Source organism: Peromyscus maniculatus, chromosome 13, assembly GCF_049852395.1.
Source record: "Peromyscus maniculatus bairdii isolate BWxNUB_F1_BW_parent chromosome 13, HU_Pman_BW_mat_3.1, whole genome shotgun sequence".
Classification (NCBI taxonomy): domain Eukaryota; kingdom Metazoa; phylum Chordata; class Mammalia; order Rodentia; family Cricetidae; genus Peromyscus; species Peromyscus maniculatus.
The window spans coordinates 19,605,394-19,619,682 of record NC_134864.1 but is presented as its reverse complement, the minus strand read 5'-3'; the positions used below and the strand labels follow the sequence as shown (position 1 = coordinate 19,619,682).

General features: G+C 43.3%; 1 protein-coding gene across 1 annotated transcript; it reads right to left on the bottom strand.

The window, feature by feature from the left end:
* Positions 1-9,046: 9,046 nt before the first annotated feature.
* LOC143268340 (uncharacterized) lies at positions 9,047-13,335 on the bottom strand. Its single transcript, XM_076550509.1, has 2 exons — positions 12,993-13,335; positions 9,047-10,771 (listed from the first exon to the last, which is right to left on the bottom strand). Exons 1-2 carry the CDS (start codon positions 13,333-13,335, stop codon positions 10,404-10,406), a joined length of 711 nt encoding a protein of 236 aa, XP_076406624.1. The 3' UTR covers positions 9,047-10,403.
* Positions 13,336-14,289: the final 954 nt, after the last annotated feature.

Genomic DNA, 14,289 nt, shown 5'->3' with positions numbered 1-14,289 from the left:
GTAGAGATTTTTAACAGATTAATAAGATGTTAATAGACACATGACCTCTCTGTACTCCAACTTCCACCTCTTAAAATGCATATGATAATGGTTTGTGCCTCAGAGGTTTGTTTTGTGGGTTAAATTAATTAATTTAGCTAACATGTTAACAGTGACTGGAAGTGTCAAATAAATCTTAGCTACAGTTTTAAGAGCTCCATCCTTTAAAATTGAGATCACTGTAGCTATACGCATCAATACAATTAAGGCCATCTCTTTTGTTTCTGGAGCCAGAGTGATATTTAGTTGTAAAATTTTGAAACGGTGGATCATTGTTACCCAAGTGAAAATTTGATGTGCATGAGTGCAGCTTCATATACATTTTGTAGAAATTACAGGCAACACATTATTGTAAGAGACACAATGATTACTTGAAGATGGCATCCTTTTAATTTCCATGTAATTTGCTTACATCGAATGAAGACTATCACACTCAGCACATTATGACTCACTCAGTTCTAGTAAAGTGAAAGATATAAAAGCAAGTATTCATAATTCTATAGCGTTTCTTGACAGCAGAAACTAAACAGAACATTTGAAAAAAAGATGAGCCCTTTCCTGTTAACAAAAATAACATAAGCCAATGTGATGACTTATGGCTGTGAATGCAGCATTTTGGAGGAAGAGACAGGTGGATCTCTATGCATTTGAGGCTAGCCTGGTCCATGTAATAATTCCAGGGCAACCAGGTTTATATAGTAAGAACATGCCTCAAAACAAATACAGAACAGAATCCAAACCAACCAAACCAAACCAGACAACAACAACAACAACAACAAACAAACAAACAAACCAACAACACCAAACCCAAAAAGCAGGGAGACTTCATCGTTGAGGCCATTTCTTAGCCTGTTTAACTATCAAATATTGTCTTGCAGGTTGGTGAGGGCAGAAACTTCTATTACATAAATGCATGGAAATAATTTTGATATCTGAATGGAGTAAGAAAGTGTAATTAGATATTATGGTTTTATTTGTTATATGTCAGGTTTCCAGAGTGAAAATTCCAGTCACGTTCCTGAAAAACTGTCATACACATTCTTACATACTGCGGATATGGAAATACATTTTCTTTTCTAGGTTGCTGCCTAGGTATACATGTTAAGAGTCTAGCATCTTTATATTTAGGAAGTTTTTCTCCTGGATGGAGTCAGGCTATGCAGGCCCAGGTTGGCTTCAAACTCACACACCTCATACTTACCTTTCTTATAGCCACTATTAAAGCACCTGCCATCACACCCAGCACCACTTTCAGCAATAAATGGCACCGAACGAAATGACTTTAACTCAATGGTTTTCACTGCACTAATTTAATACCTAAAGTCTACCCCTGTGTAGGGGTGCATACCTGTAATCCAGTGGGCGCATGGGAGTTCAGGGAATCTACACGTCACTGTAGCTGTAGCTCTTCTCTGTATCATTATATACCAGAAGCAGAATACAGGCTGCAAACAGAAAGACTTCATCTATAATACGGAGATTGAAAATACAAAAACAAAACAAAAACTGTAATACATACAGCATGTACATCATTAGTGAAGGATTGGAAAATACCAAGAATGCTTATTATTTATTGTAATTTATATTGATTCATTTTTTTAATTCTCTAATATTTTATTTTTTTTGGGGGTGGTGGCTGAGTTTTGAGATATCCTTATGTAATTTAGGCTCACTTTGAACTTGTTATGTAGCCAAGGCTGACTGTGGAGTACCAATCTTCCTATCTCCACTTCTCAAGTGGGAGAATTACTGACACGCTCAAACTTCATAAAAGGTTATTGCATCTTCTGTAGCTGGAAATTACATTTAAAAATTATAATAGCTAAAATTTAAGTGAGAAGTTTAGAATACTTGTTGACTTTGCAGTAGACAAAATATTTTGTATCTAAGTAATTTCTATTTGCATGTTTTGAAACTGTTTTAAGGCTTGTGAATCTATATTAAAATAAGAAATCAGTGTAGTAAATTACAGTATTTTACATTATTTACATTAACATGTTCATTTGGAGTATATCAGGAATTTCTTATTTGAATAAATCCACTTCTCAATTTATTGATTGCAAGCTAGAGTAAACAAATAGAAGAAAAGCATGGCTGCACTGTTATTCCACCTCTGGCTGGGGAGGAGAAGGCACTGGCTTTCAGTCAGGTAGAAGTGAATGGACTAATTTGGACCTATAGCAGTGTGTAGCTGGTGGTACTCAGAGGGACACGTACGAGGCCAGAGCTTAGGAATGGATGTTTCCACCCTTTACTATTCTGAAAGTGCCACACAGGAATTCTCAGTGACTAAATGCAAAAATACATGGGATGATAGGTCTGATCCTGAAATACAGTATGAATAGCTCTCCACAGAGTATCTAGTTTTCCGCAGTGGCGATCTGGATAAACAGTTAGGAAGTTTGTACATGAGGGCTATCCGTGAGCAATTCTAACAATCAAAACTCAATTTCCTACTTCCTTTCCTAATGGGACTCAACAACTGTATATAATTTTCTTGAATTCTCTTTCTCTCTCTGCCATTCTACGCACTATTTTTTAAAATGCAGAAACACATAAATACATGGAATGATTGTCTCTATTTTTAAGAAATTTTCTTTAGCATTTCTTGCAAAACTTTTCTGAGCTTCTGTTTCACATTCATATGCAGATCCAAGCTTTTAATATTTTTGTGAATATAAATAAACAGCTGTGAGAGAGTATAGGCAACAAAACAAGACATGAGACCATGAGGGAGGGGCAGAGATATAGCTGCATACTTTTAAACATATGTAGGCACCATTCATATAGAATTCTCAATCCTAAGAGCAGTCTGGCCCATGTGTCTATTACTCAGATTTTAATTTCTTACCTTTCTCTTTGCTCTACAACAATCATGGCTACCTCCTTCCCTCTCCCTCTCTTCCTCCTTCCCTCCCTTTCCCCCTCCTTTCCTGTCTTTCTTCCTTTTAAGTGCATGCTCACCCAACATCCAAATCTTTTTATGTACTTACTGTCCCTATTGCTGGGGATGTCTTTCTGTATGTTGTGAATGTGTTGCTCTGATTTATTGATAAATAAAATGCTGACTGCTCAGTAGCCAGGCAGGAAGTATAGTATAGGTGGGATAAGCAGAGAGGAGAATGCTGGGAAGTGGAAGGCTGGATCAAGAGTTGCCAGCCAGACACAGAGGAAGCAAGATGTAAAAGTACTGGTAAGCCACAAGCCACGAGGCAACTTATAGATTAATAGAGTGGTTAATTTAAGATATAAGAACCAGATAGCAAGAAGCCTGCCATGGCCATACAGTTTATAAGTAATATAAATCTCTGTGTTTACTAGGGTCTGAGCAGCTGGACACAGGAAAACTCCAGCTACACCCTATTATATTGACTACCTCATTAAAATATTTATATGATGATCCTCTCGTCCATGTTTGAATTCAAATAAGTTATTTCCATATATATCTTCCTGTTGTATTAACTGATTTCTCTGCCACTTTTCTCCACCACATCTCCCCCATTGCAAGTCTTAGAAATTGTCTTATTTATTTATTATTAATATCTTTCTTACATTATAATACAGGGTCACAATAGAGCCATTATCATTAAGAACCTCTGTTTCTTCTGAGCATCTAGGACAATGTGTGGCACACATGACCTGCTCAATTGCTATTTAAAGAATGAAAGAGTACATGAATTGTAACAAATTTGATACAAGGTTCTTGCTGAGATTTTTTTTATGCCATCACCTCTCTAATGACTTTCTTTTAATATATCTAAACATTTTTACAAAATGGTTTGCTTTTTGTTTTGATAATATGATCTACAAGGTGATTGCATAAAAGGTAAAAGCTAGAGTGAGTGCTGGACCATGCAAGGGCAGCTCTGGCTTTCCATGCTTTTAAAGAAAGTAACGTAGACAAGAAGGATGAAAAGGTTGATCTTGGCTCATTTTTAGAAGTGGCATGCTAACTGTGTGTTTGACTAATTGTCATCGCTTGATATAGCAAGTGTTCTTTGATCAAGTACCCATTGTGTCATATATTTTATGAAAACGCAGTGTTTGAGATAGTTTCTTTGGTCATGGTATATATTTTACATTCACTGTAGAACTTGCAAAGGGTCATAGATAAATTTTGAGAAATACTAAGAAAGTTATTTTTGTCATATATTCCAATATTTCTAACACATGATCCGTAAAAGATTTGAATTATTTTGTGACTAAAGGAATTAAAGAAAATAGATAAACTTGAATATTAATGTTAAAAACTTTCAGATCAAAAGGTATGGATTAGTTTAACTATGAATTTCAAATATGTATAATCTTTCCTGTGGACAGCTTCAATATGAAAAATGTAAGCATATGAGAAGAAAAATTTTACTTTTGCACCTAGAAGTTACTTCTTTTCATTTTTAAGCAACAAAGGTAAGTGATATATTCTGTATGTACTATATAATGTTAGATATAATATCTATAATTTCTCTTAAACAATTTAATACTTAATAACATTAATCTTTAATATTATGTTGTTTCTCATAATTTGAACTTGCAGTTCACAGTTCGAAATATAAATGAAACAGTTTATATGTGATCAAAATATACTTCTGTACTTGCACTAATTATTCAGCCTCCAATTTTGAATGCACATTAGAATATTAGGCATCAATCCATTGGAAGTTCCAGATATATTGAGTATGAGTCCTAAACAGAAATGTAACACTTTTTTAAAAATAAATAAATAAATAAATAAATAAATAAATAAATATTTTAAGAGAGAAGTGTGACCTAACAATGCTATCGATTTTTAAAACCTGTTGGAGATGGAGCTAAAGCATGGGAAGGGCCTTGAGGGGGGGGGTGGAAGCTAGTTAAGCTGTATACATGTGTTTGCTGACAGCTGGAAAAATGAACATTTTTCATCCCCCTTTGACTGCATTAAAAAGGCCTTGTAAAAGCTTGTGGACTCAGGTTTCATGCTCTTTGCAACTGAATTCCTTTCCTTTTCATATTTTAAATTTGTAACATGTCCTATGTAGGCTTTAAGTGAGCGTCCTGCTTTCAGGACTTCTAAAACCCCGTTGCTTTGAACAGCGGGCCACATGGCAATTCTACAAACATAAAGGGTCCAGCTGTTAGGATGGAAAATGCCACATAAATTACTGTAGAAGGATCTTGTCTGACTATTTTGGAGAAGCCAATAGAGTGCTGTAAGGGAAAGGGATACTGACTTTAAAAGCCTTCCCAGAGCACTGTCATGGTTCTTTGGATTTCTAGATTATAATCTCAGACTGGCTTTTGAAGGGAAGCTTTATATATATATATATATATATATATATATATATATATATATATATATATATATATATATATATATATATATACCTGTTGCCTAGATAAAGAAATATTTTTCCAGTAATTTCTTGTGTGCCCTTATCCCTGACCTCTTGCATATGGCTTGTGGGATTTGAAACTGTCATAGTTAATTCTACTTAAGTAGTCACCTTTAAGTATAAAGTTCATTGAAATGTTGTAGTTGTATCTACTTTATCCTGAAAAGTTAAAATAGCTCACTGAGTCTCTGTTTGCTTAAAACCTTTGATGTCTTTCCCCCAGCAGCCTACTATAGTACTTTTTAGTACTATAAAAGCTAACCAGTAGGGATGATGTTTCTTGGTTAGTAACAACTTGATTTCTCCATGTCTTGTGACCAAAGTGTATATCTTCAGCAACAAGATTTTAACATCAAGTTCTGGTGGGCAGCCAAGAGCTATTTTAAATGTCTGTATTGTTTTGATGTCTCCAGGACAGTCCTGACAAACCACTTGAAGGTAAGTATCCTATACCCAGTGCTGAGATTTTAATTTGACAGCCTATGATTTTTAGGAGGAGCATTAGCTCTTAATTAAATATCTCAAATATGTAAATATATATCACATAAAATTATAAGTTTCCTCTTTCTGATTCGGTTTAAGGCACACTTCACAGGAGGAAACACATGCCTGGTATTGTAAACCTGGCCAAGAATCCATGTTTGGGGAGTTCATCAGTCCTAGTTGTGAAGTTATTATTATTATTATTTTGCTAAATGCACAAAGTATTAAACCACCCCTAAATCAATATCTCTATACCCCTATATTAGTACAGACCTCCTATCTCAACAGAGAAGTTTCTTAAGGCAGACCCTAACAATCAGTCAAGTGCAGAGAATGTCTGTAGTGTTTTCAGTCACAAAAGGGACATCTGTATAACCCACCCACTCAAAACCCAGGAACCATCACCTAAGAAACAGTGAAAGTTTGAAAGAGTGTGGAGTTGGCAAGGGCCAGAGAGAAATAATGTCTTCTGCACATGTAGACTGCCACAATCGTGAACTTCACAGCAGCTATAGTTACCTGCATCTCTAGTTTAGGACCTATTGGCTATTGATGGTTTCTGGGATGGGAAAGTTTTCTTTATGGGTGTGGCTCCTCCTTGTTAGTCTATCATGCCCTAGTGGATGGCCCATACCCACATATATGTGGTTAGCACAAATTGTATTTGGTGAGTTATTTAAAAAAAATCAGAAAGTTTGGAGAGGGTAATGGAAGAGAGGAGTTAGGGGAGAAGCAGGTGTAAATATAATTGAAATATGTTATATGCATATAGAAGAGTCTCAAAGAATTAATAAAGTATTATATTTGTACAAAGTAAATGTAAATTCCTAGGAAAGTGTTTCTGAGAACTGAAGCCTCTTCAGTTAGAATGACCCTAGATTTTAGGATCATTCTGAAGGAATACTGAGATGGGCAATACACTGTGTGTTCATGCTGTAAGTATTTTTATTCCTACTATGGAATTCTGAAGTGAGGCGATGTTTTACATGATATACTGGTAATTACACTGAGATACAGGAAATTCTGGTTATGAAGTTGACTCTAAGATTTAAGCAGCATGATGTCTGAATGTTAGTTCCCTGTCCTGTTTCTTTTAAATTACAGCGAAAGGAGCCCATTAAGGTTACCTACAATCTCACCTTGTCTCTTCCTTTTCATTGGGGTGTTTGGGGGTATCATGGTAGGCACTTTTCCAGATCAGCAAAAATCTCCACAGATCAGGACAACTGAAAATGGTATCTTAAAGCATGTCAGCTTGTGATTATTTTGAAATCAACTTTTTCTTGACCTCCAAATAAGATATTCAATTACCTTACTTCCTAACAGCTGTTTCAAAGCCTTGGGTGAGTTCTCTTGTTTTGCATCATTGCCTGACTGAGAGGAGAGAGAGAATGAAAATATGGGTTATTATTCAAGGTTCAGTTTCCAGTGGCTGGGAAACTAACCTTTGTTCATCACTGTGGAGGTTGAATGCCAATGCCTTTTCATAGTGTCTGTGGAGCACAGTATCTTTTTTTTTTTAGCTGCATTATCCCTATACAGACAGTGCTGAGATAGGGATAGATGGTAATATATATATTGAACAACCTATTAGAATGTGTATAATTTGAATAATTGGATAATCATTGGGTTGAATAGAAATTTAGGATCATTTAGAGATAGACAGTTTTGGAGATGAGACAACTTTGGCATTTCTCCCATGAGATACCGAGGAGTCCATCTTCTCATTCAGTGTTTTCAGTCCTTCCATGTTGACTGAGGAAAAAGGGATGTGTGGAGCAAAGCATGGAGAAGATTGTTTCTGATGTTTTCACTATGTAGACATGGCCATGAGATTTCACAATAACCATCCTTTGAAAGAATAAACACATTGAACTTAATATTCAAACAAGAATCTCACCCACTCATTTAACTTGTGAGAAAAAAAAATCCAGCAAGATTTGGTGTACATATTTGCAATGTTATTTTACAATAAAATGCCAAATTGGATGATCCATTGCCTATTACAGAATCAGGTTAATGCTTGCTGTGTCTGGTGCTTCTGCACACGACAAAGAAGAACTTAGCTTCGTCAAATGTTAAACACATGGCTTTAATGGTTCATATTAGGAGAACTCCTGTGGGAATTATGCTGCTTGTGAAGTTGTATTCACTACACTGATTTCTTTCCTGTGGCTCTCTTATTTCCCTATGGGATGTATTTCATGTGTCCATTATTGCTTTGAAGATTTTTCATTTCTGTCTCATGCCTAACACTTGCCATTGACTTCTTGTGTAACTTAGGAGAAATGAGTGGCACTTTCCCCCCTGGGTACCTGTCTTTATGAGGTAAATCAGCCTGTGCTATTTAGAAAAAAAATCTATAGTTTTACTTCTTTCATACTAAAAGAAAACTTTACTTTTTTGGTGCTAGCTTTTTTGGAAACTTAATACTTTGATTTTTTTTTCCATGATGGTTCTCTAGAACCATTTTGTAGAACAAAGTAAAATGACAGATAGTCTATGCTTTTGTTTTTAGATATTTTTAAAACCTTTGAATAAAATGATAACAGAGATGGTTATAGTTTTAGAAGAACTTTTGATTCTTAGCTATCTTTCCATTTCTGAACTTCATCATTTTGGTGGTGAACAGAGGAATTTGAACTCCTATGACAATATGCACTTTGCCATCCAGAAAGAGTAATTCCAGGGGGAATTGAGGATGTGTTCACAAAAACTTGACTGACAATCATAAAGAGAGATTATTTGGATGTTTTTGGTGGGTTTTTTGGGTTGATAGTGAAAGACCCCCGAAGGCAGTCTTCCCTCTGGAGAGACCCTCGCCCAGAGATCACACCGAGACCACGAGTCAGATGCAAACAGCAAGAGGCTTTATTCAGGAACACGGGTACCCGGGGCAACACAGTCCCTCAAGAAGCTCAAGAGACTGGCGCGCCCCCAGGCTGGAGCGGAGGGTTTTTATAGGGTCGGGCAGCAGGAGCACGAGGAGGGCGGGTTCAAACTCAGGGCAACTCATGGTTTACAGGGCTCTGATTGGACGATTCAAATGAGGCCGGGTTCAAACTCAGGGCAGCTCGTGGTTTTTCCCCCGAGCTTGACACGCCTGCTGCCTGGCTCCAAGTTGTTTTTCTGACCTTTAGTACCCTTTTCTGGGGCCAGGAGGCCGGCTGTAGACACCCTGCGCTTTTCAGACCTTACTTGAAATGGCGTTAGGCTAAGCTAGTATGCTGGGATCTTTCATTCCCCCATTTTCTTATCTCAGGGAATGGAATCCTCCATTCATGGGGAAGAATAGGGATGTGGCTCCATTTCCACCTGGTTGAGTCGTTGGTATTGTTGGGTCAATACCAAGGTCTGAACAATAGAAACATGTTCCCTGATAAATTGGTCCTTGTCCTGACACCTCGGAGATTGTAAGCTTATGCTGAGGTGTTGAGGCACATCCTGATGGGGGTGAAGAGGAATTGGTGAAACTTCCGACTACAGCCACCCCCTCATAATAGGGAGGTGTGGAAACTAGGCATAACCAGCACTCCTGAGTCCGATTTGGGCTGGTAACATTGAGGGCTGAGTAAGCGCCCTCTATAAGATTCAATAGCCGGTCTCCCGTACCGGGTCTGGGTGGTTGGAGGGTGACTGGGGTTACAGCGGCATTCGGAGCCGTGCTTGGGCGAATGACCGAATTGGGTCGGGTGGTAGCCCTCGGGGGTGCTGGAGCAGGTAAAGAGGGGCGCTTTTGGTCAGCGAGAACCTGGTTGGGGCCTATAGAGGCGGAGGGCTCCTCAATTTTAAGTTTAATCATAAAGGTAAATCCCTGGTCCTGTCCTGTCATGAAAAATCTAAGTCCCCATGTTTTTCCTTTAATCCAATCTTGTGCCGTCCCCCTTCCTTTCTGAGTAAAGGATATGTTTAGGGGGTTGCAGATGAAGTTTATACAGGGGCCCTCCCCCTCCCAGTATGTACTAAGCTCGCCTGGGAAACCCCAACAATGTGCTCGGGTGAGTGGGCGCCATGTGCGGCTTTCCCCTTGGGTAGTCCTTTTTACCCTAATGAGGTCCCAAGTGGACGAAGGCTTCCAATAGGTATTGCCAGTTGTTTCACATCCCCATGCTTTACAGAAGTAACTTTCATAACCCCCACATTGGCTAATCAGCTTTCTGTCCCTACCATCCCGGGGGCAGACGTAGAAGGATAGTTGTGACAGGGCTGCCCTGGCTTCAGGGTGGCCACATCCGTATCTCCCGTCACTACATTTGCAAGTTCCCTTACCATCCTGACAGACGTCTGGTGCTCTGGGGTTCATGGGGTCAGTGGTAGGGATGTCCCAGTCCTCTGACCCTGCTGCTAATTGGCAGAGATCTGGATGTAAGTTAGGCCACCATGTAAAGGGGGTGTGAAAGGCGGTCGTTTGCCAGACCGTCTCCCCAGTTTGTGAGATGACCTGCCAAGTGAGCCTCTTAGCTAGGTGCGGGCTCTCTGCCGCCCTAGTCCCCTGGGGGTAGGTAGAGATTAAGAGGAGGGGGAGGAAGAGGAGCCGCGGGTCAACCTTATTTTTAAGGGGTTTCGTGTATGGCGCACTGTCCATGTTGACTTTCTGGATCCTGCTGGGTCGGGTTCCCTGGCAGTCTTCACATGAGAGGCGTGGATCCATGCAGCAATCCCGTCGACCTTGAGTGCAGTGGGGGTGGTCAGCAAGACAGTGTAGGGCCCCTTCCACCGTGATTCCAGGCTCTTGGTCTGGTGTCGTCGGACCCAAACGGAGTCCCCGATCTGGAAGGGGTGGGGCACCACCGGCTTGTCTAGCTGCTCCTGATAAGCCTTGGCCAGGGGCTTCCAGACCTCCCTCTGCACCAACTGGAGGGCTTGAAGATGTGCTTCTAAAGTAGGGGTGGTGGCAAGAGAGGAAATATCAGGATGGAGAAAGTCTACAACAGGAGGTGGGGCCCCATATATGATCTCAAAAGGGGTTAGGCCGTGTGGGCCGGGGGTATTTCGGGCTCGATAGAGAGCTAAGGGAAGTAGGAGCACCCAATCTCTAGTGCCAGTTGCAAGCGTTAATTTGGTTAGAGTCTCCTTAATTGTTCTATTAGCTCGTTCTACCTGTCCTGAGCTCTGGGGGCGGTATGCACAATGGAGTTTCCAATCAACCCCCAATAGTTTGGCCACCTTCTGACTTACCTGGGAGACGAAGGCAGGCCCGTTATCCGACCCCAATATTTGAGGCATCCCATACCTGGGGAAGATTTCTTCCAACAGTTTCTTTGTTACCACGTTAGCCGTCTCATTCTTGGTTGGAAATGCCTCGATCCATCCAGAAAAGGTGTCCACGAAGACTAGGAGACAAAGTCTATTTCCCAATGAACACCAGGACGATGGCCTCTTTGGCGGGCCCCCTTGTTTAGATGAACCTTTCCTGCGTTGACTTGAGCACAGGCTGGGCAGGTAGAAGTTACCTGCTGGAGTACCTGATCCTGGTTTAGCAGCACTGCCCAGGTGTTTTCTCTGTCTAATAAGGTCTTCATCTTGTTTTTGCTCAAATGGGTCAATGCATGGAGGAATCTCAGCATATATCGGGTATGGGAGGTTGGCATGACCATCCGGTCCCCTAGTATATATGCCTGTCTTCTTTGTTCCCAGTCCGCCCCCATTTTCTTTGCTAGCTCATGGTCTTCTGGGCTATAGGGCACGGGGTCTCTCTCAGGCTGTGGTCCCGAAATTTACCCGGTCTGAGTCCAGCAGTAAGGCCTGATAGTTAGTCATTCTGGCGTTAGAAAGCCATCTGTCCGGTGGTTGTCGGACCAAGGCCTCCACTGCATGGGAGGCCAGCACAGTCAATGGTTGTCCCAGAGTCAGTTTTCCGGCATCTTTGAGTAATACGGCAATGGCTGCCACCATGCGGAAGCATGGAGGCCATCCTGTAGCCTGAGTTCTCATCCACAAACAGCTCAAAGGGCTTGGTTAGATCTGGCAGACCCAGAGCCGGGGCCTCGAGTAAGGCCTTTTTGATCTGTTGAAACGCTTTCCGATGTTTCTCTTCCCATTGGAACATGGTCCCTGGTTTAGTGAGGGGGTATAATGGGGCTGCCAGTTCGGCAAAGCCAGGAATCCAAAGGCGGCAGTACCCAGCCGTATCCAGGAATTCTCAAACTTGGTGGGGGTTCCGAGGAGGGGGGATGGAGATTATCGTCTCCTGTCCCCGGTTTCTTAACAGGCAAGAGAGGGGTGTTCCAAGGTGACTGGCAGGGCTTTAACACCCCTTGATCCAGGAGCCTCTGAATATGGGGCTTGATCCCCTCATGAGCTTCCCGTGACATTGAGTACTGTCTGATTGAAACGGGAGTCGCGGAGGCCTTTAGTGAGATCATCAGCGGTGGCTGATCGCGTGCCAACCCCAAGCCCCCAGTCTCTGCCCAGGCCTGAGGAAACTCCCTCAGCCAGTTCTGTAGCTCCTCAGGTGACTTCTCCGTGGGTTCTGCCTCAAACAAACGGTATTCTTCCTCTAAACTGAGGGCAAGGATTTGTAGGGGGTCTCCTTTAGGACCTGTGACTCTTGGTCCCTTCTTCTTACAGTAAGCACATTGATCTTTATCAAGGGGTGGCCTCCTTCGCTCTCCCAACCTATCTCCCTCTCTCCGCTGTCCCTGAGACACAACGGCGGCCAAAACCTTTTTCATCTCCCTATGTTGTTTCTTGTCCCTTTCCTCACGTTTCTGCCATCTCCTTTCCTCACGCTCCTCAGGAGTTTCTCTCTTATTGAACACTTTCTCTGCTTCCTTCAATAAATCTGGCAAACCTAGCGCTTGCAAACTTTCCAACCGCTGCAATTTGGTTCGGATATCTGAGCTAGACTGGTCTGGATAAGCCTCCTTCAGCTTCTCTAAAAATGCAGCGGGTGATTCTTCCTTTCCTTTCCTTTCCTTTCCTTTCCTTTCCTTTCCTTTCCTTTCCTTTCCTTTCCTTTCCTTTCCTTTCCTTTCCTTTCCTTTCCTTTCCTTTCCTTTTTCTTTTTCCTTTCCTGAGCCAAATTGGTAGGCCTTCTGGCGGCCGCTCGGAGACCCGCTAAGAGCAACTGGCGATAGAGACGTAGATGCTCCCTACCTTCAGGTGTATTGAAGTTCCAGTCTGGGCGGGTCAAGGGAAAGGCGGCATTGATGATATTTGGGAGTTGGGTTGGCCTCCCGTCATCGCCCGGAACCTGCTTCCAGGCCTCCAGGAAAACTCTCTGCTTTTCTTCTTCCTCCGAGTCCCCAGCGAGCGGGGTCATCATGGGGGGGGCGGCCGCCGGGAAGGTCGCAGCCGGCGCCGTGACAGGAGCCGCCGTGAGCGCAGCCTTGACAGGAGCCGCCGCGAGCTCAGCCGTGACAGGAGCCGCCGCGAGCGCAGTGACAGGAGCCGCTGCGAGCGCGAGCGCAACCGCTGGGGTGGTCGCGGCCGGCGCCATGACAGGAGGCGCCGCGAGCGCAGCCGCTGGGATGGTCGCGGCCGGCGCCGTGACAGGAGGCGCCGCGAGCGCAGCCGCTGGGATGGTCGCGGCCGGCGCCGTGACGGGAGGCGCCGCGAGCGCAGCCGCCGGGGTTGCGGCCGGCGCCGTGACGGGAGGCGCCGCGAACGCAGCCGTTGGAAGGGCCGCAGCTGGCGCCATGACAGGAGGCGCCACGAGCGCAGCCGCCGGGATCGCGGCTGGCGCTATGACAGGAGGCGCCGTGCCTGGATGGAGAAGGATTATACAAAGAACGCAAAACAAACCGACACCACAAACAAGAAACAGTTTCGCTGCGCGGCTCCGGTGTAAAACCGAAAGCAAAAACTCAGATGGGGACACGGAGTGTTTGAATTCTCCGTCCCCTGCCAGCACCACGTATCCTTCTGATACGGGGGTGGCCCCGAAAAACCGTGCCCCAGAGGGGACTTCCCGTGCCCCCGAAGGGGACTTCCCGTGCCCCAGAAGGGGACTTCCCGTGCCCCCGAAGGGGACTTCCCGTGCCCCAGAAGGGGACTTCCCGTGCCCCCGAAGGGGACTTCCCGTGCCCCAGAAGGGGACTTCCCGTGCCCCAGAAGGGGACTTCAGAGACCCGTGGAACGTCTTCCAGGGTCGCAGTGGCGAAGTCCGAGCTCGTCAGCTCCTTCAGCCCCACTGGCTCCAGACCGATTCAGGCGCGCAAACAGATAACATTTAACATTCAGACAAACCGACAACAGTTCCCGTGCCCCCGAAGGGGACTTCCCGTGCCCCAGAAGGGGACTTCCCGTGCCCCAGAAGGGGACTTCAGAGACCCGTGGAACGTCTTCCATGGTCGCAGTGGCGAAGTCCGAGCTCGTCAGCTCCTTCAGCCCCACTGGCTCCAGACCGATTCAGGCGCGCAAGCAGACAACATTCAACACTTAGACAAACCGA